The sequence below is a fragment of the Salvelinus fontinalis genome, chromosome 7 (genome assembly GCF_029448725.1).
Source record: "Salvelinus fontinalis isolate EN_2023a chromosome 7, ASM2944872v1, whole genome shotgun sequence".
NCBI classification, from domain to species: Eukaryota; Metazoa; Chordata; class Actinopteri; order Salmoniformes; family Salmonidae; genus Salvelinus; species Salvelinus fontinalis.
This window is the reverse complement of record NC_074671.1, coordinates 58,168,121-58,193,808: the sequence shown is the minus strand read 5'-3', so window position 1 is coordinate 58,193,808 and position 25,688 is coordinate 58,168,121. Positions and strand designations below refer to the sequence as shown.

Sequence of the window (25,688 nt, the reverse complement as noted above, 5' to 3'; positions counted from 1 at the left end):
AGCAAATTGCACACAGCAGCCAAGACGTCAATGGCCTTTTTTAAGTGCAGCCAGCTCCCCCAAGAACAAAACACTGAGGCCTAGGCCCAGTGCCAAGACCCCCTCCTTTCTTGGCTCCCCTCCCCAGGCTTCGGAGCTCTGATCTGGGGCAGGAGTCACACATGGCTGGGTGGGTGGCTGGAGGCGGGTCTGTGTATCCGGGGCTGCTGCTGCTGCGGTTCATTCATTTTTACTGCATTCTCACACACATGTATACATATGCACAGTCACTCGCCTACACGCATACGGTAAGCTTTACACACACACACACACACACACACACACACACACACACACACACACACACACACACACACACACACACACACACACACACACACACACACACACACACACACACACACACACACACACACACACACACACACACACACACACACACACACACACACACACACACACAGACTGAAAAATGAATCATGATTTACTCTCTCTCTTGCTCTCTATCACAGTCTCTTGTTCTATAGTTTTACAAAGATACCGAGAGCGTCCCATTTGGACTAATCTCTCGTGGACAGATGCTCGTAACATAACAGGTCTGCATCTGCCAACAAACTCATCATTTGGACAAATCCCGATTTCGCAGGTGCTCACATCTTTCAAATGTAATTTCGGAATGGGAGGGGACATTTGGCTGATAGGCCCGAAGGTGACTGAGAGTTTCCGTCTTGGGGGTGGAGACTTCTTTAGTCTCGTTAGTTCATTTTCTAACACGTACCCCCCAATAACTTAATTTATTTATTTCTGGGTGTCCAAGATTACATTTGGACAGATAGGGTGAATGGAATCGGTCAGGTGGCCTCAGCTGGCACACACTGGATGGAGAAAACACACTCCTACACACCCACCCACCCACCCACTCAATCACTGACACACACAAAGCCCATAGCCTCAGGACAGACCCCACACTGACTGCATGCCAACCTACTCTGGTTGGCACGCCACATACTGGCAACCAGACTGGACACACACACACACACACACACACACACACACACACACACACACACACACACACACACACACACACACACACACACACACACACACACACACACACACACACACACACACACACACACACACACACACACACACACACACACACACACACACACACACACACACACACACAGCTGCCTCTGACACACACATACACCCAGCCCATGGCCCCAGCTGCCTCAGATTTTCACAGATATGAAAAGAGAAGTAGGAGAGAAAGAGGGAAGGAAAGAGAGAGAGGGAGGGAAAGAGAAAGAGAGAGGGAAAGAGAGAGAGGGAAAGAGAGAGGGAGGGAGGGAAAGAGAAAGAGAGAGGGAAAGAGAGAGAGGGAGGGAGAGAGAGAGAGGGAGGGAAAGAGAGAGAGGCAGGGAAAGAGAGAGAGGGAGGGAAAGAGAGAGAGGGAGGGAAAGAGAAAGAGAGAGGGAAAGAGAGAGAGGGAGGGAGGGAAAGAGAGAGGTCTTGAATGACTTAATAACGGTTTCCGCTGGCAGTGCTCCTGTTGCTATTTTTGTGGCCTCAGGATCAGAGAGACACACCAGACAGGAAGGACTGGGGCCTGCCCCTCTCTTTCCGACTCCCCTCCTTCTATCCATCTGTCACGTTCCTGACCTGTTTTCTGTTATTTTTGTATGTGTTTAGTTGGTCAGGGCGTGAGTTGGGGTGGGCATTCTATGTTTTGTGTTTCTATGTTTAGGTGGTTTGTAATTAGCCTTATATGGTTCTCAATCAGAGACAGGTGTTTGACTTTTCCTCTGATTGAGAACCATATAAAGGTAGGCTGTTCACACTGTTTGTTTGTGGGTGATTGTCTTCTGTGTATGTTGCACCACACGGGACTGTTTCGGTTTGTTCGTTCGTTTGATGTAGTCTGTTCCTGTTCGTGAGTTCTTCGTGTCTTTATGTAAGTTCCATGTTCAGGTCTGTCTACATCGTTCGTTTTCTTATTTTGTAGTTTGTTGAAGTGTTTTCGGTTTTCGTCTGTACTTTAATAAACTTCATTATGTCCAAATATCACGCTGCACTTTGGTCCAATCCCTACTCCTCCTCTTCGTCTGAAGAAGAGGAGGACAGCCGTTACACCATCCATCCTTATCCCCCTGTTTCTCTCTCGTGTCTCATGTATCTTTTGGGGTATTTCGTCACTCTCTTCGTCTTTCCATCTCTCCTTACCTCCCTCCTCTTTCTCCATCTCTCCATACACCCATCTCTGATTCCATCTCCATCTCATGTCATTTGTTGACATCACTTTTGGAGACAGCTAATTCCTGTCAATGTCAATATTTTGCTGGTCTCTTACGTGTAATGTGAATGACTCCCTTATATAGTGTATTGCACAGAAGGCTGGTGGCACCTTACTTGGGGAGAACGGGCTCGTGGTAATGGCTGGAGTGGAATGGTATCAAATACATCAAACACATGGTTTCCATGGTTTCTATGTGTTTGATGCCCTTCCATTCGCTCCGTTCCAGACATTATTATGAGCCGTCCTCCCCTCAGCAGCCTCCACTGGAGTATTGCGTGTTTAGATTTTAAATGAGGGTTTTTTCACACACTTCTACTTCCTGTCAGCTGACTCTCACTTCCTCCTCTCCTCCCTGGCCTGCTTCCTCACTACAACTGTCTACATATACTGGCCAACACACACACACACACAGACATACACACACAACACTTCTGGAGAAGAGGAACAGAAACTGCGGGCGTGTGTGTCAGAGGCTCTAGTGCCACACGTTAACCGCAATAGGATTGCCTAAAACCACAAAAAAGGAAGTACTGGTCTTTCCAAACCCAGAGTTAAAGAAAACACGGCTTAGAGAAATATACACAGAAAAATATGTGAAAAACAAACTGGTTGGGCCTCTTCTCTCCTGCTCTCTTACACATTGTTTGAGTGTTGTTTGCTACGTATGTGGAGGCATAATGCCAGTGATTTCACTGTGTGATGACAGTTAGCATGTAGCCTATGCACCGTGGGTGTATGTGGTACCATGAGAGAAGACTCACCTGGTATCTGTGTGTGGTGTGTGGGGTTGCTGAACTGGGCCGGGTTCAGGGCGGGCCGGGGATTGGGAGTGGGGGCGTGGTGGTGATGATGGTGAGGGGGCGTGACCCTCATGGAGCTCCGCCTTAGCTGCTCCAGCTCACTCAGACGCTCGGAGAAGGCCAATGCTCCCGTCTTCACATCCTCCAGCTTCTGTCTGTGGCCTACACACACACAGGCAGAAACGCATACACTCTCCATCAATCAATCAATCCCTCTGTCTGTCTGTCTGTCTGTCTGTCTGTCTGTCTGTCTGTCTGTCTGTCTGTCTGTCTGTCTGTCTGTCTGTCTGTCTGTCTGCCTGTCTGCCTGCCAGCCTGTCTGTCTGTCTGTCTGTCTGTCTGTCTGTCTGCCTGCCTGCCTGCCTGCCTGCCTGCCTGTCTGTCTGTCTGTCTGTCTGTTTGTTAACATGTTTTTCTTTCTTCTTTTTCTTTAGTTTGAGGTCTCAGTTCTAATTACAATATGAGATTTTTCCCTATTTGGTTTCATGTTGAGTGATATGAGGGGCCAGACTGAAAGGACATAATGATGAAGAGAGTCCTCATCAGACCACAACAAGACAGCACGAGAGAGAGAGAGAGAGAGAAAAGAGGGGGAGAGAAAGAGACCAAAAGAGAGAGCGACAGAGGGGAGAGAGAGAGACAGAGGAAGAAAACGGAGACAGAAAGTATCCAGCCAGCTAGCCAGCCTCAGCTGTGAAAAACCATCACTCGTCTTCACATTCCCACCCACACACACACACACACACACACACACACACACACACACACACACACACACACACACACACACACACACACACACACACACACACACACACACACACACACGACTGGCGCACTGGGAGGAAGTGGTGCTGTAACTGGAGCCTGTGTCTTAGCCCTTTGAAGCGCGGGCCAGAACCTAGAGCCAGCCAGACCCAGCCACACACACACACACACACACACACACACACACACACACACACACACACACACACACACACACACACACACACACACACACACATTGAGCCTGCCAGCCAGACCCTGGATCGTTACACGGCGCCCAACACCAGATTCCCGACCAGAATAACGGACCATTAGGGAATAGTCCCGTTAACAACCACGAGACACAGGTGTGATGAGTCTTCCAATCAACACACTCCCAGAACTACAACCCAGAACTAATGCAACTACAAATCCCATACCACTCTAATGGTAATTATGGTCATGATGGTCAGCATGATCATGATAATGTAATAACAACTTGGATAATAATGATGAGGATAACTATGCTTAGGATGCATTGTCTTCCATTGTCTTGGTGCAATCCTACGCCGACGCTCATCCTTCAACCGACGGGGTCATGTGACGTTGATGTTGATAAGTGCGATGATGAGGATGAAGGTGGTACTCACGGCGTGGTTCTCTGGGCCCGTCCACGGTGATCTTGATAGCTCTCTGGTAGGTGGCCACCTGGGGAGGGTTGGTGAACACCGTGATGGTCAGAGTGAAACTCTTCCCTGGAGGAGAACAGGAAGAGAGAGTGAACATATGTTTTAATGTGATCATCTACACAGAAAACCTCTTGTGTCTCACAACAACCGCTGGCATGGGCCTCTATTTCCCCTGCCTACCCCTCCCTCTTCCCCCATGTTGGTCTGCACCTCCCTGAAGCATGCACTCCCTCTCTCTCTCATCTACCTCCCTCCCTCTATCCCAATATACCCCAGGTCTGGATAAGACATTAAGATCAGCCTGACACAGAAATAACCCAGAGAGACATCAGAGAGTCAGACAGACCCTACGGCTCCACACCTATTTACTGCTCATAAACACACACAGACAAACAGAGTGTGTGTGTACATGTGTGTGTGTTTATTATACGTTTAAATGAGTGTGTGTGCGTTTTTGTGTTTGTGTGTTTATTATGCTTGTGTTCGTTTGTGTGTGTGGGAGCAGACTTGGCTGGTGTAGCCGCCGTGTGACTAATCCAGTCAGAGGGTCTGGTGATGAGAGGACAAGGCTGACAGTCAACACTGTGACTGTGTTTCTGTATAGATCTATGAATCTGTGTGTGTGTGTGTGTGTGTGTGTGTTTGTCTGTCTGCATGTGTGTGTATATCTGTGTATCTCCGTGTGTGTGTAAGTATAGAGATTCCTAGGTGAGTGGAGGAAACAATCACATCTGTGTGTGTTTTTCTTCCTCAGGCTCTGTACCTCAATGCATGGTGATGAGTGACGGGCATATGCTGAGAGGATGTGCGCACACACACACACACACACACACACACACACACACACACACACACACACACACACACACACACACACACACACACACACACACACACACACACACACACACACACACACACACACACACACACACACACACACACACACACACACACACACTTGTCACCCACCATGGAGGTATGGGCGCCCAGGGGAGGTGACCAGTGGCTGTGCCAAGGCTGGAATAGAGTTACCACACACAGACCAGCCTACGCCAGCTAAAGCCCTGGCTACTGTTACTCACACACACTCATACACACACACACACACACACAGTCTTGTACAGCTAACCTTGTGGGGACACACAGTTCAGTCCCATTCAAAATCTCATAACCCTAAACCTAGCTCCAAACCCTAAACGTAATTCTAACCCTAAACCTTGTGGGGACGAACGAAATGTCCCCAGTTGGTAAAATGTTTGATTGATTACTATTCCGTGCACACGCACACGCACACACACACACAGGTACTCAGCTGTACTGTGGAAATACTCAGCATCACTGTCCAGACCACTCACAAGCAGGCAGCCAGGACTATTCTCAGAGTCTAGAGAAGCTATGAGATCACATCCCTATCAAACGTTTTCTATTCAACTGTGTTTGACTGTCCAAACAGAGGCAAATCTACTAATACAGTAATATTCACCATAATGGGAAAACTGTCCATTATTCATCATGTAGTACTAACTATTTTTCTAAAGTAAGTTATTGTAGGATAATTGAATTGCAAAATATGATGATATTTCACAATCACATTTCCGCTTTTCCGCAAAGATTGCTCATTGTCTTACATCAGACATAGACACACAAAAAAAATCCTCTTCTCTTTTCTCCATATGTATGCAGATATCACACACACACACACACACACACACACACACACACACACACACACACACACACACACACACACACACACACACACACACACACACACACACACACAGAAGTATTAGTGTCTGTGACGGAGACGTTCTGTCTGAGAGGCAGACGGGAAGAAGACAACACAGCTAGAAAACGTCCCCTGACAACGCTGTGTGTGTGTTTGTGTGTGTGTTTGTATGTGTGTGTGTGTGTGTACACCATACTGTGCATGTGTTAGAATGTGAACAAGTGTGTGTGCAAATCCAAACAACTTTGTTTGCAAGAGAGAAAAAAAGAGAGAAAACGAGAGAAAGAGATAAATATGTCTGAGATTGTTTGTGCCGTTTTGCCGCCCAGTAACTCACTGCTCCTATATCCAGAAAGAGAGGAGAGTGGGAGGAGACAGAAAGACAGAGGAAGGACAGCTGTGGTCTTTGTTGCTGGTGTGCTATCTGTAAGAAAGAATCTGAGAGGATCAGTAAGTGATAGAGGAGGGGAGAGGTAGAGCGATTGAGAGATAGATAGGATGAGAGAACAGCTGTGGTCTTTGTTGCTGTTGTGTCATCAGTCTGTCTGTCTGATTGGACACCATCAGTGCACATCTAAAAGCTGTGTCTCTGTGTGTGTGTGTGTGTGTGTGTCTAAGTGCCAAGGCTTTTACCCAGTTTACATTTCTCTGGGGCTTACTGTACACAGATGACTGTTTACTCCGGAACTCTCCATCTGTAATCGCCCCTATCAATGGGATGATTTCTGTGTGCGTGTGCGTGTGCGTGTGCGTGCGTGCGCGCGTGTGTGTGTGTGGGGGGGCTGATAAGCTACGGGGGTTGTTCCGTAAGATTGTGAAACCACATAGTGTGTTTGGTGGGGCTGATAAGTAGAGATGCAGTCAGACTTTACCCTCCTCCTCTCTCCCCCCTCCTCCTCCTCTCCCCCCTCCTCCTCCTCTCCTCCTCCTCCTCCTCCTCCTCCTCCTCCTCCTCCTCCTCCTCCCCCTCCTCCTCCTCCTCCTCCTCCTCCTCCTCCTCCTCTCCCTCCTCCTCCTCTCCCTCCTCCTCCTCCTCCTCCTCCTCCTCCTCCTCCTCCTCCTCCTCCTCCTCCTCCTCCTGTTCAGGTCTAGGCTTGTTGAGTACAGCAGTGTGTTTACCACAGTGGGTCCTATCAGCATTAGCCAATCACTTGTCTTATCTTCCTTCTGAATAAACCTCTGTCATGGTGTGTGTGTTTCCCAGAAGAAAAGAGGAGAAGGAGGAGTGTGTGTGTGTGAGTGTTTAGAATGGTTTATTTCATATTCAGACGTGTGTGTGTGTGTGTGTGTGTGTGTGTGTGTGTGTGTGTGTGTGTGTGTGTGTGTGTGTGTGTGTGTGTGTGTGTGTGTGTGTGTGTGTGTGTGTGTGTGTGTGTGTGTGTGTGTGTGTGTGTGTGTGTGTGTGAGAGAGAGAGAGATCCCTTACATAACTCTAAACCACACCACCGTAACCACACTAACACTGGGCCACAGCCTACTGAGCTGCAGCCAGACCAACTCTCTGACCACAACCCAACCAGACACTCACCTAGTTTCATCAACGTTCACCACAAGTTCAGACAAGCTCACACGTACAGTCATACTGTAATTAACCCTGAGCTGCATTCTAGGTCCTGTGGGTGTGTGTGTGTGTGTTTTAAGTCAGACTGGATGGCTGTTTGCGTAGCAGGACAATGGGACAATTGAGAGGTGTGTGTGTGTGTGTGTGTGTGTGTGTGTGTGTGTGTGTGTGTGTGTGTGTGTGTGTGTGTGTGTGTGTGTGTGTGTGTGTGTGTGTGTGTGTGTGTGTGTGTGTGTACAGTAACAGCTAGCTTATGTACAGAGAGGCCTGTGTTTTAAATAGATAAGGCATGACATTTGCCTGCACCTGATTTGGAGTAACTGCGTTTCACCATCCGTTAGGGACAGAGAGAGAGAGCTATATCAGTGTATCTATATATATATGTGTGCGTGTGCGTGTGTGTGCGTGTGCGTGTGTACCTCGTCCGCTGCGGCCTACGAAGCGCAGGTCGTTGAAGCGAGCCACCTGGTTTTTGAGGGCGGCCGTGGCGTTGCGGAGCTCTGCTGAGTAGTTCTCATCGTTCCCTGCCATCACCGTGACCAAGGTACCGTCAGGGATATCACCAAAGGCAACCACCTACGGCAATAAGAGGAGAGAGAGAGACAGAGACACAGTCAGATAGATGGAAACTTTATTGCTTGTCTTGCACATTACAAAAAAAGACAATACATAAACATAATTACACACGTAATTTACATTGAACACTTTACACAAAACATCAATTATCAGGTAGATAGAGAGGCGCAACCTTTACTGGGGACGGGGGGGGACATGCATTTTTGCCCCCCCCCCCCCCTTTTTATCATTGGATTGTGATACGAAACGGGGCAACAGTGTGTTTTAGGATGCCTCCGAGCGGTCGGGTAGGCTGTTTGGAGAGTTTATTCGACTGGATAATTAAAAAAATTATAATAATGACCATTATGTCCCCCCCACTTCTAAAACCAAGTTGCGCCCGTGGGTAGATATATGTATTTGGTAAAAGAGGAGCATCTTTAGTTATATTGCAACACTCTATTCCGAGTGTATTCAACTATGTTTATACTTTTTAAAATAATATTGAAAAATTATAAATTCTAGTACTTCATAATGAATGAATTATTCATTCTGAATCTATTTAGTCTATTTCTCAGTAATTTGTTCCAACCCTGGGTCTACTAAATGGGAGGGCAGTCTGGGTGGTTTTGTGCTTCAGAAAGCCACCCAGACTACAGACTGAATAGTTCCACACCCAACGCAAATAGACCCAGGGAGAGTCATTTTCATATTAACTGTAATCATGGCCACAAATCAGCGTGCAAATGTACAGAGGAGATACCGGGCATGGGTTCTACAGCTCTATTCTGTTTTTCAACTGAGAAACTACATCTTTAGTCCACACACACACACAACCCCCCTTCACCCACACACACGGCAGAAATGGAAAATACGGGTGTTTGGCAGCCCCAGTATAGTTTACATTCTGGAGGACTGTTGGGGAGCTACGGAAGTCAGACATGAGAGAGAGGTTCGGTGGAGCGTGAAAACGGCCCTGCAGAACAAACAATAATGAGGAAACGATTATAGAGCTCTTCAAGCAGACGGTCAACAACATCCAGACACAAACACACACTTAATGGCAACAACATCCGCCTATGACTTTGTTTATAATGTACATAATGTATACAACTCCCTCAATCTGATTTTACACTATTTTTCTATGGCTTTTTTCACAAACGCTTCTGTCCTAAAGTGCTTAAAAGTACTTTACTTGGATGATATAATTCCCATTATGGATATAATAATTCCCATTATGGATGCCCAGAACGACATCAGCCTAATTACACAACTGGGAGACATTGACGTGCATCATTCCAATTCTGAGAACTGCATGACAAAGTGAAAAACTGTAAAGGAATAGGCTATGGCTATAATAATATTTTTCTCCAATTAAACGTTTATTCTGTGACCAGGGGCGTCATGCACCCCAAAAATCTGAGGGGGCACAAAATATGTGGGGGGGGGGGGGGGGTCTGTCTGTAATTTGGAGAATTTTGCATTTTTCAAACACCTGAAACAGATTTTTCGGGCAATCTAGAGCCATAATCATTATGCTTAATTCTATGTCAAAATTTGTATTTTTCTGCATATGTAACCATACATCTTGAGATGTCTGTATCCTCCTGAAACTAAATATGCTTCTCTGATTCTCTGCTCAAATCTGGGTAAAATATTGAAAGGAACGTGAGTCTAATTCAGTACATTTAGTAATTGCTTGCTTTTCTAAGTCTATCAACCTTGCCATCTGGCATGCCAACTAAGATAGTTAGACAAGCTAGCCACTGGAACTTGATTGATAGCCTGAAAGGGCTTCTTGGTAGCTAGTTATGAGGTTGGGAGATTGGGTACTGCTCATGGACAGTTATCAAGCACCATCTCACACACACGGCAACCTGAGCGCCAAGTCTGGAACCAAAAGGCTCATTAACAGCATCTACCCTCAAGACTGCTGAACAGTTCATCAAATAACCTCCCAGACTACTTGCATTGACCACCTTATTTTATTCAACAACAGAAATTTGGCACAAGCTCGATGTAAACTCATTGGACAATAACCCCTCACTCATACATACTACAAAGACACTTCAACACATACACACCCAAAACACAGACACATGTATATTGACGCAACTCACACACACACACACACACACACACACACACACACACACACACACACACACACACACACACACACACACACACACACACACACACACACACACACACACACACACACACACACACACACACACACACACACACACATTCCTTCACACTCTTCACACTCTTCACACACACACACTGCTGCTACTCTCTGTTTATTATCAATTCATAGTCACTTTACCCCTTCACCTACATGTGCATAATACCTGAATTACCTGGACTAACCTGTACCCCTGCACAATGACTCGGTACCGGTACCCTTTGTATATAGCCTCGTTATTGTTATTTTATTTGTGTTACTATTTTTCCATTAGTTTATTTAGCAAATTTTTCTTACTTACTTTTTAAAAACTCTGCATTGTTGGTTAGGAGCTTGTAAGTAAGCATTTCAAGGTAAGGTACACCTGTTGTATCCAGTGCATCTGACAATATATATATTATTTATTTATTTATTTGACACACACATACATAGACATTTATGAGAAACGTTGCCATCAGACTAAATTTGCGCAGGAAAACGTTCCTCTATAGCCTCCAGAAATAATTCAAAATAAAACAACAAATATAGCACTACACACACACCCACCCACACACCCACCCACACACCCACACACACACACACACACACACACACACACACACACACACACACACACACACACACACACACACACACACACTCACTCACCTTGAATGCGATGGGCAGCGTCTTGTTGCACCTCCAGTGTGTGGGTAGGACAGAACAGATGAAGTTGGGGCTGTCTGTCCTCATCAGTTCTCCAGGGTGATCTGACAGCACCTCCACCATGCCTCGGTCTGCAATACGCAGCTTTCCCACCAGGGCGGCGCTACTGCTCTCCTGGGCACCCAGGGGCAGACCCTCACTCATCTTACCTGACAATAGGGTGGTGGAAGGGGGGGTGAAGCGCCGACCAGGTGCTGGGTCTGGAGAAAGATGTAGATGTAGATAAATAAGTGAGTGAGGACACAGACAGACACAACGAAGGCGTACACGCGCGCACACACTATAGAGTCAACAGTATGTCAATAAAGCATATAACTTCTTAGTAAGTAATTAAAAACGAATTTAGGCTATTCACATTTTGAAATGTGCACATCATCAGTATTTTCTATTCTGTTTATCAATGTGCATGTAGTTTCAAGTTGGCCTTCAGAGCACAGAATTATACAAGTTCTCAGAATAGAGCGCAGTGAAATTACAACAGCGGAACCCAACCCTAGAGAGCCGGAGACACGTGAAACCAAACCGTTAAAAACCAGCCAGCGATGCTGTGTCTGACAGGGCCCGGCGCGCGCTGTCGGTCGGTCTGTCTGTCTGCCACTCAGCCAAGCCAACCACAATCGATGCCACATGTTGGCGGTTTGGAACGACCGGGGGTTTAAAAACCGCTGCTGCCTCTCGCTCTTTCAACAGAACTTGGACTAGTGTACCACAGAACTGGACTGAACTCCAACTCTGTGTTGCTCTCATCTAACCATCCAATACTAACAGCAAACCACGCGCTGTGGATGGAAGGATTTATTTATAAACCGTTGATGAGGGGAAGTAATGTGCTTTGCATGTGTTTTAATGTGGTTTCCATTAGTTACCACAGTCACAAAGTTAAAATAGTCTGTAGGCCTATCGTAAAACTTCATGAACACTCAAATGAGCTTTTTGGTCTTAATTTAGGGTTAGGAATAAGTTAGCAGTGTGTTTAAGTTCAGGGTTAAGTTTAGCTTTAAAATCTGATTTTATGAAGATAAATGATATAAATAGGCGGGGTTTATGACTTTGTGGCTGTGGTATCTAGTGACAACTGATTAATGTAGCCTAACCTCAAGTGTGTGCGTGTGTGTTGACATTTGTGCGTACATTTATATCCGCGCACATTCACACAGCCAAGAAACACACCGAAACTAGAATTTGAAGAGGAAATAAACATAATAATTGGCAGAACGCCAACGGGTTTTTTCTCTCACAGCGAGTAGGCTACAGGCTACATTTGGAACCTAGCATGCACAAAGCACTAAACCAGAGTTCAGAGGGAAGTTGAAATCTTGGTTGATAATAATACACAGGTTCTGCCACAGTATGGTGTTGATAAGTTAGACAGGACAAGATGGGTATAGATACCAACACATATTCAACCGTGCGTAAAATGTGAAAATAAGTTAATGTACCGTATTTGGCGTCCCAAAGGAAGACCATTTGCACACCGCAGTAGGATCCAGTTAAACTGACTCTCTGTGGAATATATAGCTCTATGTTTCTTCTGATATTTGCCTCTAAAATTAAACCCGTTGTCGTTAGATGAACTCTCCCAAGGCACGTGGATCAACAGTGGAAATCAGGCGAGAGTCTGAAGGTACCTGCGTGGGCACGAGTAAAACTAGGTCTATGCGTTGTAGTGGAGTAAAAGACCTTCCGTTAACAAATTACGCACATCCCGCTAAATCTCTGTGTGTCAAGTCCTCATTCCATGATCCGTGTTATGGACACAGAAACTGAAGAGGCATCCACCGACCAGATACTAAATAAAACCCGACCGTCATCCAAGGAGGTCTCAGGGCGCATTCAAGCGAAAAGCGAATAAGAAAGTCCAGTTGGGTTATTTTTCTCTCTTCTTTTCCTCTTCTGTTGTCCTTCAATAACTTGTCAGTTACTCGCCACAAAAGGTCAACTTTGATGGATGTTTTATGGCTCCCCAATTCGCAATAGGAATCTTCTCGTCTCTATGCGTTCCAACATGGGAGACGGAAAACACGTTAATACTTCAATTTCGCTTTTATAAATATTGTCTGGAATGTCAACGAGGAATAGGCTAGGATGTGTCACTGCAAACAGCCTTATATTTCGACAAACCCTTGTTGGATGCTCCGGTTGTGTATAGAGTTGAGTTGCTGCGTATGAATGAACGTCCCGACAGTGGGAGGCAGGGTTTTACTGGCAGTCAGTCCGCAGTGCTGGAATGCGTCCCTCCAGGGTTGGATTTGCATAGAGACAGAAATCAGCCAATGGAATCGAACAACTACGGAGAGTCCGGGAGGGTTTAACCAATCAGAGCTGTGTCCGTCCAGGGATGGGAAACTGTGGGTTCTTAGGAAGGATCGGGCCAGTCAATGGAATTCCACTTTGGGGCTGCGGTGCTCGATGAGAGACCGACACAGCGGCCGCGCTCTAGTATTGTGGTTCTAACATAAAAGTCAACAGCGTGCATTTGGATGTTGGATACCAATCCAAAAACAAAAAACACACAAGAAAATATATTGAGAGGTGGATTAAAATGATTGTTCACAAAAAAAACAGCCCAAATCACAATTAGGCCTATGCGTTTGTACACCAAACACACATATTTAGTTGGATATACACTTTAGCCTACCTAATGCCTGATATTTCCTGGATGATTTCTCATGTCGGTGTCAAAACATAGTCTGCATACACCATAACAAAATAAAATGAGTAAATATCCATGCAATAAGTTAGGTTATGTCTTATTGGCTATGCGCCTATATAGACGTGCAATAACAGAACAAGTAAAGAGAGAGTCCCAAATGACTCATCTATCGATGAGGTGGACATTTATACAAAGAAAGGCATTCTGCTGAATTCCAGGGCGCGTGTACTGTTCCAGTGGACGTATTGGTCATGCGCTGATTTATTCGGGGAATATGATATCAGCAATAGCCACCACGTCACCGCTCTAACCATATAACCCAGGCTGCATCACATCTGCGAATAGATTATATGGAGGCCACCGCGACGCATTTTGGGGACGATGTCCCATTTCTTATAGGCCTATTCCCCCTCTATAGCACTATGGCTAGTGTCCAACGTGGTGTGGGCTCAGAGGTTGACGTTATAGTAGGTTCCACAATCCATGCACAACACAGACATACTGAATAAAGTAACCATTGAACAGGGGATGTATTTCATGATAGTGTGACAGAGCGTAAATGCGCGTGGTTAAAAAGCAGCTTTCACGGTGTCAGAATGTAGTCTCTCCTCCTCAACAACAAGACTTCAAATAAACAGTTATCTACAAGTAAGTATGAAAGTTACCTTTTGTTTTCCACTGCTGTGGAAAACAACGTTGCCACATAAAGATGGTGGTGTAAAGTAGCGTAGTTAAGTAAAAATACTTCAAAGTACTACTTAAGTAGCCTAGTTTTTTTTTTGGGGGGGGGGGGGGGGTATGTTTACTTTAATGTTTATATTTTTGACAACTTTTACTCCACTACATTCCTAAAGAAAATGTGTACTTTTTACTCCCATACGTATTCCCTGACCCCCAAAAGTACAGCATTGGTCAAATCCACGCACCTATCAATATAACTCATTGTCATCCCTACTGCCTCTAATCTGGCTGACTCGCTAAACACCCCTGTCTGTGTTCCCCTGTCTGTGTTCCCCTGTCTGTGTACCCCTGTCTGTGTCCCCCTGTCTGTGTCCCCCTGTCTGTGTACCCCTGTCTGTATACCCCTGTCTGTTCGTAAATATAAAAACCAGAACGTTGTGCCATCTGATTTGCTTATTATAAAGAATTTGACGTATAGCTTTTACTTTTACTCAAATAGGATCTATGACAATTGAGTATTTAAGTACATTTAAAACCAAATACTTTTAGACTTTTACTGGGTGACGTTCACTTTTACTTGAGTCATTTTCTTTAAAGGTGTCTTGACTTTTACTGAAGTAGGACCGTAGAACACTTTGTCCACGACCGCATAAAGCACCCCCCAGGCCTTGTAGTGTCAGTGCGCAGTGTGGCCGTCGTGGCTGCACCAAATATCAACAATAGGTGGCGGCATACGATCTAAATCACCTCTCTGGCGAATGGAAAGCTGTAACATACTCGCAGGCCTCACTGTAGAGAATTATTTTATATTGCGTGACGATGTAAATAAAAACAGATGATCTTATGTCTATATGTGAATATTTTTGCATGGTGTAAACATGTTCCATTATGGAAATGATTTAACCCCACATTGTAGGCTACTTTCAAATTCAGATCAAAGCAGAAAGAAAATTATTCTGGAATCCAAAAATATGATTTTGTTCTCTCATTATCTCCTGTGTTGAGCTCATTTCGATTGTCCAGTTCGATATTCATCGCCACAGGCTATATGTCTTTGCCATAATGACTGTGAAGTCTAGTCCACCTGTACACGCAGAGCTCAGCAGAAAGTATTCGTCTGATGAGTTTTTCAGTTTGATTTGACAAAGAGAGGTCAGTCTGACAGCCTTGTCGGGGAGTTTTAGAGAACTGTCAGTTTCTCTCCTCTCTCCGTGTTCTAAGAACGTATAGCCACAGGGGTGATGATAAAAAATGTAACGGCTTACGCATCCGCCTGACCGGACCGACTACAGTGTCCGTGATGGAAAGTGACTGGCCTTTTTGCTCTATATACAGTAAACACGGTGCAAAGAATCCTAAATTGATTTTTACTGTCCTAACATTTTTTTGATGTTGGATTGATTAATTTAGGCCGTAACGAAATAATGGATAATGGTGCGTATTTTTTGCAATGGACACATTCTCAAGGCCAAAAAAGTTTTTTTATTAGAAAAACTACAACAAATATTTATGTGGATTCCCTCTGATTAATCAATGTTCCATTACTTAGGTAGTGCTGACATAGGCCTACAGAAGAACTTTCCATCAGTTAGGCTTATTTCCCATGCGCTTGTGCGTGTTTAAAAGTATAATTGGTCATCAACTTCACTGACACATACAAACAGCTTACTGGAAATATTATTCAGTGGTGCCGGATAAAAGAAGCAGAAGCTAAATCGCCTACAAAAAAGGCCAGCCCCTTGTGACATGGCTGAATAATCATAATAATTACAATAAAACCACATAATGCTCTGAAGTCAATCATGTCCCCTTAAATAAAGCATTATAGTTCAGTCAATCAAATAAGTCCGTTATAACCACATCCAATGATTCACGTAGGCTAGTTATATCTCTGTGCAGGTGTGTGTCGTGACGGCAAGGCCCGGGCCAGCCGCCGTTTGAGCATTTGACTGGAAACGCATTTTGTCGCAATTGTTTGTGTTGAAATACATCCGTGGTGAGAGACGGACACAACTCATCTTTACATTGTTTACATTTAACTAGGCAAGTCAGAACAAATTCTTATTTACAATGATGGTCTGCCTTGTTCAGGGGCAGAACGACAGATTTTTACCTTGTCAGCTCGGGGATTCGATCCGGCAACTTTTCGGACCTAACGCTCTAACCACTAGGTTACCTGCCGCCCCGATAATGTTATCTTTTACAATGCAGCACACCACAGCACTTCACGCAGAACCGACCAGCACACCAGATTGTCCCTTAGTTTTAAGCAACAACCAAACAATAGGCCACAAATTAGGACTACATTTATGTTTGAAATTTAGGACACAAAATATTTCAAACTGAGGAAGCGGTTCTCAACACATCAGTTTAACAGAGTATAAGAGATACATTTGATTGAAAACGGATCCTACTAAATCTATAATTGGAGATTTAATTTATTATAGCCTATTCTAACATCGTCGTATATACATTTAGGATTTGATTAATAAAACACAAAGCTCAGTTAAAATGTCCCCTTGGATATGTGCTAATAATTAGATCATTGTTAAAAACAATAAAACAAAGCAAATAGCCTATTTACTCCTATATGACACATCAAATTAAATACATTCGATTCTAATTAAAACAAATACAATTTTGTTTTTTCACATGCTAAATAAATGTGATGCAGTCTGATTTTTGAAAGCCGTAGCCGTGAAAATGTTGGTTGCCTATATTATTGAAATAAAAAACCTATAGCCTATAATCACGGCCTAAAATATTCAATCATTAAAAAAAATCGTGATTTCAATATAATTTAAGGAAATATTTCCACACAAATGAACCGACTTTACTGTTGCCTAAAGGAAGAACTGCTACTTTGAGGCAGGGAGAGTTCTACAAGAGAGAGAGCGAGAGGCTTGGATTTCCTCTCGTCCCGTTCACCTCTGAGCAGCGGTAATCTGATAGGCGCAAACTGCTTGATCAATAATGTATGTAGTCGGCTATCAAATCTATCGATATGCGTCGCGAGGCTACACGCTGCAGCATGTTTGCGCGATTAACTGGATGCCGCTTCCATTGCATTGGGAAAGAATCAATTCTGGAGAGATGATTGGTTTAAATGACAAGTCATCAGCATAAACAACGGATCTAGCCTACCCATGAACCTATAGGCCTACAGATTAATATAGCCGAAACATTTTTCGAGGTAAAATAAGAAATATCTTGAGCACATCATTCAGTCTTTTGTTTTTTGAGCATCAGTTAGCATCAAGTAAGGTGAACCACCCAAACCAAAATACAGCCGCAGCACACAGAAATAAAAACTGTGTATGTTGTATCAATCAAATGTTTCACTCTTGGTTTCTTAACCCCATTCAGGACAACATTAAAAATAGACTGGAGAAAGAATGAGAGGTGAGAGAACAGTAAACACAAGAAGATAAAAAAAGGCTGAGAGGAAGCGGGTGATGATGATGATGATGATGGTGGCGGGGATGATGATGAAGATCATGAAGAAATAGCAGTAGGTAAAGATGAGATGAGGAAGATTCAGGGCAAATGTCTTTCAATTTGACAAACAAAGACAAAGACGACAGTGGTTGAGAGGCAGACAGTGATGATGTGAAGATAACGGTGAAGAGGAAGGGGTAGACGAAGACGCAGGTGTAGTAGTAAAAGCAGGATAGATTACCAAAGAGCCCATTGCCAGTTCGGCCTTTCCTCATCAGGTACATGGCCCAGGACAGGGGACCGGAGTTGGAGAAGGGCCCAGGATTCATGCTTCGTCTCTGGGTACTTGCGGAGCGAACGGTGGGGTGGGTTTTTAAGACCCAGCACAGGAATATGGAAAGCTAGATCCCCCTCACTCTCACCCTCATCCTTTTATACCCACCCGCCACCCTACCCACCTCCCCCCTCGCCCAAGATATTAGTGAAAAACTGAAAAAGAGTGAAAGAAGGAGAGAAAGGAGGGGAAAACGGATGGCATCCACTCATGCTTAATATATTCCCTCACTAAGCGTAGCCCCGGGGGACTCGGCATCACTCTGCCCTCAGGCAACTCAGACCTGCTAATTTCATTTAGCGACTCAAATGATTTTTCTCTCTCTCCTTTCCTCTCTCTATCGCTCCCCCCTCCATGTCTTTCTCTCATCTCTCTCCCTCTCTTCTTTTTCTAAAGTTCTGACAAACGGTGAAAATAAAGTCGAAGACTTAAACTTGCGAGAGCAGGGGATTGAGTTGGCCTTAGCCATAAAGACTGGTTTGTGTTTTAAGTAATTGTCATCGAGTTTGTGGATCACATGAAAAGGACCATTTTCTCAGTGGTTCACGCCAGAGTTTGGAAACCACACGGTCTTTACACTGGAAGATCTGTAAACCAGATTCGAACGACGGAGACAGTTTGATTTGCCAGTGACAGCTCCTTAGGTGACATGACCACTATGGCTGGTTTCTGGCTTCCTGGAAACCACCTAGCGTGACACGGATCACTCCTCTGGTCTGGCTGAGGTTGGTGCATGGCCACTGAGGTTTCTGGGTCGTCCTCCACACACACCCCGAATCCACCACTCATAGTCACTATCCCACAGACCTGGGCCCAATGGAACTCTGGGTACACCAGTGGCAGTACCACAGGACACCGAATGTGTGTGTGTTGCAGGGATCTGGTACGCCACAGCAGGTCATGATGGTCTAGTGAAGACACTACTAGGGACGAGTTTGACAGGATGTGTCGCCTCTGTTACCACACTGTTGCTGGATTCACACACTGTATTAGTTGGTTGGAACCTCCTCTTCCACTCTGCCAATCTCTGCAGGTCAGAGTTTCTCTTTGGGGACGTGGATTGAACTGTCCCTCTAATCGTCTTTTCCTTTAGACTTGTTTATCTCTCTCTTTCTCCCTCTCTTAGGGGACTGCTGTGTTCGTGTCCTTTCTGTCTCTCTCTCATTCTCTCAGTCTCTCGCTCTCGCTCATTCTCTCAGTCTCTCACTCTCTCAGTCTCTCTCTCTGTGCCAGGGGCAGTCTGTCCCCTGCTGTCTCTAGAGTCGGGGCCACCCTGAGGCCAGCACCAGGGCCACACTGAGGATCAATACCCACACACTCGCCCCTCCTCACCACCTCCACCCCTCACCTCCACCACCTCCCTGAACAAGGGATCGATGGAGAGATACAGCCTGGGGAAGAGTCTCATAGAGCTTCAAAGAGCTTCTCATCAGTCACTCATCACCCAGTCACTCATCACTCACTCACTGAAAGTGTTAGCAGATTGTTTTAAGTTTATTGTAGAAGATTTACAGAAGTTGGAATTGAATGTTTCTGTAATCAAACATTGTGAAAGCAGTGATAGTGACTCTCAAGTTAAAATAGAGGGGAAATAATTGAGGCTTGCACGTACGCACTCTCACACCTCCTCTATAATTCATGGGGCTGTATTGTTTGGATGCAGTTAACTGCTACTTAAAGGTAATTCATTGATTTTCTGACATATCAGTTAGCAGCACTGCCAAGTGACCGAACAGAGCGGTCCAGCACCTGGTTAACAGACACACACCTTCACAGAGCCGCACGCACGCACGCACGCACGCACGCACGCACGCACGCACGCACACACACACACACACACACACACACACACACACACACACACACACACACACACACACACACACACACACACACACACACACACACACACACACACGCACGCAAGCACACACACACACACGCAAACACACACACACACACACACACTCACACTCCAGGAATGGGACAAACAGCCCACACACACTCGGTCCAGCTGTATTTACATTGCAACTTAGGAGAAACTCTTAACCAGTGACACACACACATGCAACACAAACACATAGCATTTCAAAGGAGCGGTTTTTCCCATGGTCCCTTTCCTGTACTCCCCTGCCCCATCTCTGAATCCCCCAGGGCCCAATAGACCCAGTAATGCTAACATGGCTAACACTAGAACTAGTACCATGACAAGATAATCAGGCTAATCTGTCAATCACAACTAAATCAGAATACTACAATGAATTCATCCCTCAATCCAAGTACTGTTTGATTTGGTCATTTCTGACTGAAGATATGACTCAGTCCATTGAGTTTGTCTGTGTCTGAAACATGCCAGTCTTCAGAAGGGAAGGCTTATGTGTGTGTGTGTGTGTATGTGTTGAATAATTCAGCGTGCTCTCAGATGAGAGAAAACTAGCAGCTCTATGAGGCACTCCTCCTGTGGAACTACTGATTGATTTTCTGACACAAGCTATGAGGAGAGAATATGAGAGGGAGAGAGAGAGGAGAGGAGAGGAGAGGAGAGGAGAGGAGAGAGGGTCACATAGCGCTCAACGGTTTGAAGTGATATACCTGTCTAAAAGTTACTGTGACACCCGTTCGTACCCTTGTAATGTTGACACCTATTCCAGTCATAGTATACATCCTATGCACAGGTCAGCTGTCCACACTTCACTTTTCACCTACAGCTTATATCTCAGCATCTCTGTCCTTGCTGTATAGAGCACTGAGCAGGGAGAGAGGGATGGAAGGAGGGAGGGAGGGGGACAGGAGAGGGGAGAGAGAGAGCTATGGGGATCTGCCTCAGGCAGCGTTTAGTGCAGTTTGAATGGATGAGCAGGTGCAGTGATGCAGGAAAATACACACACACGCACACACACACACACACACACACACACACACACACACACACACACACACACACACACACACACACACACACACACACACACACACACACACACACACACACACACACACACACACACACACACACACACACACACACACACACACACACACTAGTTTAATCACCTGTGAAAAAGGACACTATTCCATGTGATCAACAGAAGAGACTGGGACTATGTGTTTATTTCCATGTCTTTATTTCAGCACATTTTAAACAAGTATAGGGTCTGCTTCCACTTTTGTGATTTAGACCCGGGTTACTGTTATTTTTTAAAAAGAATAAAATGTGATATATTGATCTGTAAACTATGGAAGGTTTTCATCTACCATCCAATGGTATGGACACATAGAGGGATCAATAGAAAGAGGAGAGGATGGATGGATGGGCAGTAAAGGTGCATGGTGTCCTGATGGAGGGATGAGCCTTGGCCTCGGGGCAGGAAGAGAAGGATGAGAGAGGGATTGGAGGAGGATATCCCAGAGGAAACGAGAACCAGGAGCACGAGTCCAGAAGTGAGGAGAAGAAGCCACTGTGGAGTCCTGGAAGTGGTTTACGTTAGGTTGCCCCTCTGACTCAACAGAAAAACTCAAACTGACTCAAACAACATGTCCATCATTAGCCAGCTGACAGTTGGTCAGTGATCAGCGTAAATGTCTGAGGTAGCCTGCAGTCTAATCTGGGTCCTGATGGTTGGGACTGGGTCTGCTGTGGTTGGGACTGGGTCTGCTGTGGTTGGGACTGGGTCTGCTGTGGTTGGGACTGGGTCCTGGTGGTTAGGACTGGGTCTGCTGTGGTTGGGACTGGGTCCTGGTGGTTGGGACTGGGTCTGCTGTGGTTGGGACTGGGTCTGCTGTGGTTGGGACTGGGTCTGCTGTGGTTGGGACTGGGTCCTAGTGGTTGGGACTGGGTCTGCTGTGGTTGGGACTGGGTCTGCTGTGGTTGGGACTGAGTCTGCTGTGGTTGGGACTGGGTCTGCTGTGGTTGGGACTGAGTCTGCTGTGGTTGGGACTGGGTCTGCTGTGGTTGGGACTGGGTCCTGGTGGTTGGGACTGGGTCTGCTGTGGTTGGGACTGGGTCTGCTGTGGTTGGGACTGGGTCTGCTGTGGTTGGGACTGGGTCTGCTGTGGTTGGGACTGGGTCTGCTGTGGTTGGGACTGAGTCCTGGTAGTTGGAACTAACAGATGGTCTCTTTAGAAAGGAGTCACAGGCTTGTCAACAGACAGAGACAGAGAGATGGGGACGGAGGGCTGTACTTCGATAGTCCAAAATGGACTCTCATCCTTAATCTGCACTAATCTGAAAACATTGGCAATGTGAAAGCAACACGTTAACCCTTGTGCAGTTATTTAAGGTTGGAGCAGACAAAGGGAAAGGAGACAAAGAGAAGAAGCCACTTTAAACTATTGAGATGTATCCAGAGTCAGAGGGACTCATATCTATACTATTGAGATGGATCCAGAGTCAGAGGGACTCATATCTATACTATTGAGATGGATGCAGAGTCAGAGGGACTCATATATATACTATTGAGATGGATCCAGAGTCAGAGGGACTCATATCTATACTATTGAGATGGATGCAGAGTCAGAGGGACTCATATCTATACTATTGAGATGGATCCAGAGTCAGAGGGACTCATATCTATACTATTGAGATGGATCCAGAGTCAGAGGGACTCATATCTATACTATTGAGATGGATCCAGAGTCAGAGGGACTCATATCTATACTATTGAGATGGATCCAGAGTCAGAGGGACTCATATCTATACTATTGAGATGGATCCAGAGTCAGAGGGACTCATATCTATACTATTGAGATGGATGCAGAGTCAGAGGGACTCATATCTATACTATTGAGATGGATCCAGAGTCAGAGGGACTCATATCTATACTATTGAGATGGATCCAGAGTCAGAGGGACTCATATCTATACTATTGAGATGGATCCAGAGTCAGAGGGACTCATATCTATACTATTGAGATGGATGCAGAGTCAGAGGGACTCATATCTATACTATTGAGATGGATGCAGAGTCAGAGGGACTCATATCTATGGCAGCATGGCAGGCCCATTCTCACAACCCTCACTGGTGGGGTTGCCAAGTGGCAGGGTTGCCCCTAATCTCTCGTGGACAGACCTATGTAAATAGAACTGGTACCGTAAAATCTGTCAGCAGTAGCTCCGGTATTTGGGTTTTTTCGTCACTGTTTACTTGGACAAATCACGATTTCACAGGTGTTAGCATCTTTCGAATTTCGGAAGGGGAGGAGACATTCTGCCCATAACTTGCAAAGAGAGATGGTGGAGCTCCTCGTTCTAGCATCTCTTCATCGCTTCTCTTAACAAGTAGGGACCTAGAACTTAATCGAGCAGTTGACCAATTGCGCAATACTTTAGTTCTGGGTTAAACGTGATTAGGTTACCCCACATAGGCAGGTAGCCTAGTGGTAAGAGCATTGGGCTACTAACCGAAAGGCTGCTGGATCTAATCCCTGAGTTGACGTGGTAAAAATCTGTCGTTCTGAACAAGGCAGTTAACACGCTGTTCCCTGGTAGGCCGTCGTTGTAAATAAGAATTTGTTTTTAACTGACTTTCCTAGTTAAATAAAGGTTAAATTTAATATGTTTATAATTTTTTTTTTTTTTTAAATAGGTTGAGTGATTGGCTAATAGCACAACTCTGGGATAACATTAGGGGCTGTTACCATCTGGGTGACCCAAACTAGGACGTTGGATGGGGGTAGGTTGGGCGGGGTGGGGGTTAGCTGGACATTTTAATGGTGGTCAGGCTGGCCTTTTCCCCCCAGCAAGAGAGAGAGGACACTGGTCAATACATCAGTCATCAGTCAGCCACAAAGTCAAAATCAAGTAACGACTCACACGGCCAAAATCCCTTATGACACAGACAGTGATGGAGGAAGGGAGACAGAAAGACACGGAGGGGACCCCCTCCCCCCAACACCAAATCAGCTGAAATGATCCATCCTCACCTCCCACCCCTCTGGTCCTAACAGTACCCCAGGAGGATGAAGACCCATTGCTAAATGAAGAAGAAGAGCTGGTTCAGTAAATGGAACCAAGGCCTCTCTTTCCCTCCACACCACGGCACACTCGGAGCAGAGCGTCAACGAACTGATAAATAAATGACCAGTCGAGTCACTCGATGGATAGAACAAATGGATGAGTGCAGGAGCGAAGGATGGGAGGGATGGGAGGGGATGCTCTCACACACACTTTGCATGGTTACTTCGTTAACCACACTGGGAAGGGGACTCAGTGGAGTGTGTGTGAGTGCGTGTATGTCGTTACTTTGTTAACCACAGTGTTTTGGGGACTGGGGTGGCAGGCATGGTTGACTGGTCCCATTGGGCCGTAGTGGTTCTCGGTCGGTCCATTACCAAGGAACACGGGGGGTACTCTCTGGGACTCTGTGGTTGGGCCAATGGACTGAACCCCACGGCACCCCGGCATTCTATCGACAGCTAAATGGGCATTTCCTGTCGCGGTTTCTCGCATGGAAGGTGGCGATGTCGCCCCAGAAGCAAAGCATCACGGGAAAGTCGTGGAGTTTTTTCGCATGCTAGGATGCACCAACACGTCCCCGACCATCACCATCAAAGAGGAGGTGTACCGAAAAGAAGGGAGCGAGAAAGAGGAGGGGAATAAATGAATAGTTAAAGAGATAGAAGGAATGGAGACACAATTAGAGATGATTCTCATTCCTTGTGGTTGTACTTTAGAGGCTAACTTTGGCATCGAGCGTTCAGGAAGGTACATTCACTCCCTAGTATCCTGTTGTAGCCACAAGGCCCAGTAAAAAGCTGTTTCTCATGGATGAAGCTCACTATGATGGGAGGCAAGACCTCTTTACCCCTGCCTATATGTACATATCTACCTCAATTACCGCTTTACCCCTGCCTATATGTACATATCTACCTCAATTACCTCTTTACCCCTGCCTATATGTACATATCTACCTCAATTACCTCTTTACCCCTGCCTTATTGTACATATCTACCTCAATTACCTCTTTACCCCTGCCTATATGTACATATCTACCTCAATTACCTCTTTACCCCTGCCTATATGTACATATCTACCTCACTGTTAGTACTGTTAGTCTACACCTGTTGTTTACCAAGCATGTGACAATTCAAATTTGATATGTTCTGCAGTACCCACACTGGGCCTAGTATTGACTGCAGTGGTGGCCATATAGGGGCTGAGTGGGTTACCCCACCAGGGGGCTGAGGGACCGGGTGCTGTGGGGAGACATACAGGACCAATTCACCATGACATACAGAATGTTGGACAGTTTACCAATGGACTGGCTCCCCTTAAAACACATTCTAACACAGACACATAC

General features: G+C 45.6%; 1 protein-coding gene across 4 annotated transcripts in view; it reads right to left on the bottom strand.

Annotated features, from left to right (window-relative positions):
• LOC129859858 (runt-related transcription factor 1-like) overlaps window positions 1–25,688 on the bottom strand; it is a 42,888-nt gene that overhangs the window by 3,320 nt on the left and 13,880 nt on the right. Inside the window, exons 1-5 of one of the 4 annotated variants that reach the window (XM_055930041.1) lie at window positions 12,725–13,482; window positions 11,229–11,485; window positions 8,254–8,410; window positions 4,503–4,607; window positions 3,067–3,267 (exon numbers count right to left, since the gene is read on the bottom strand). In XM_055930041.1, coding sequence (XP_055786016.1) covers window positions 3,067–3,267; window positions 4,503–4,607; window positions 8,254–8,410; window positions 11,229–11,485; window positions 12,725–12,752 — 748 coding nt within the window. In that variant the 5' untranslated portion in view covers window positions 12,753–13,482. Of the gene's footprint in view, window positions 1–3,066; window positions 3,268–4,502; window positions 4,608–8,253; window positions 8,411–11,228; window positions 11,486–12,724; window positions 13,483–25,688 lie in introns of those variants that run through there. The other 3 variants (XM_055930040.1, XM_055930043.1, XM_055930042.1) reach the window with 3 other exon arrangements.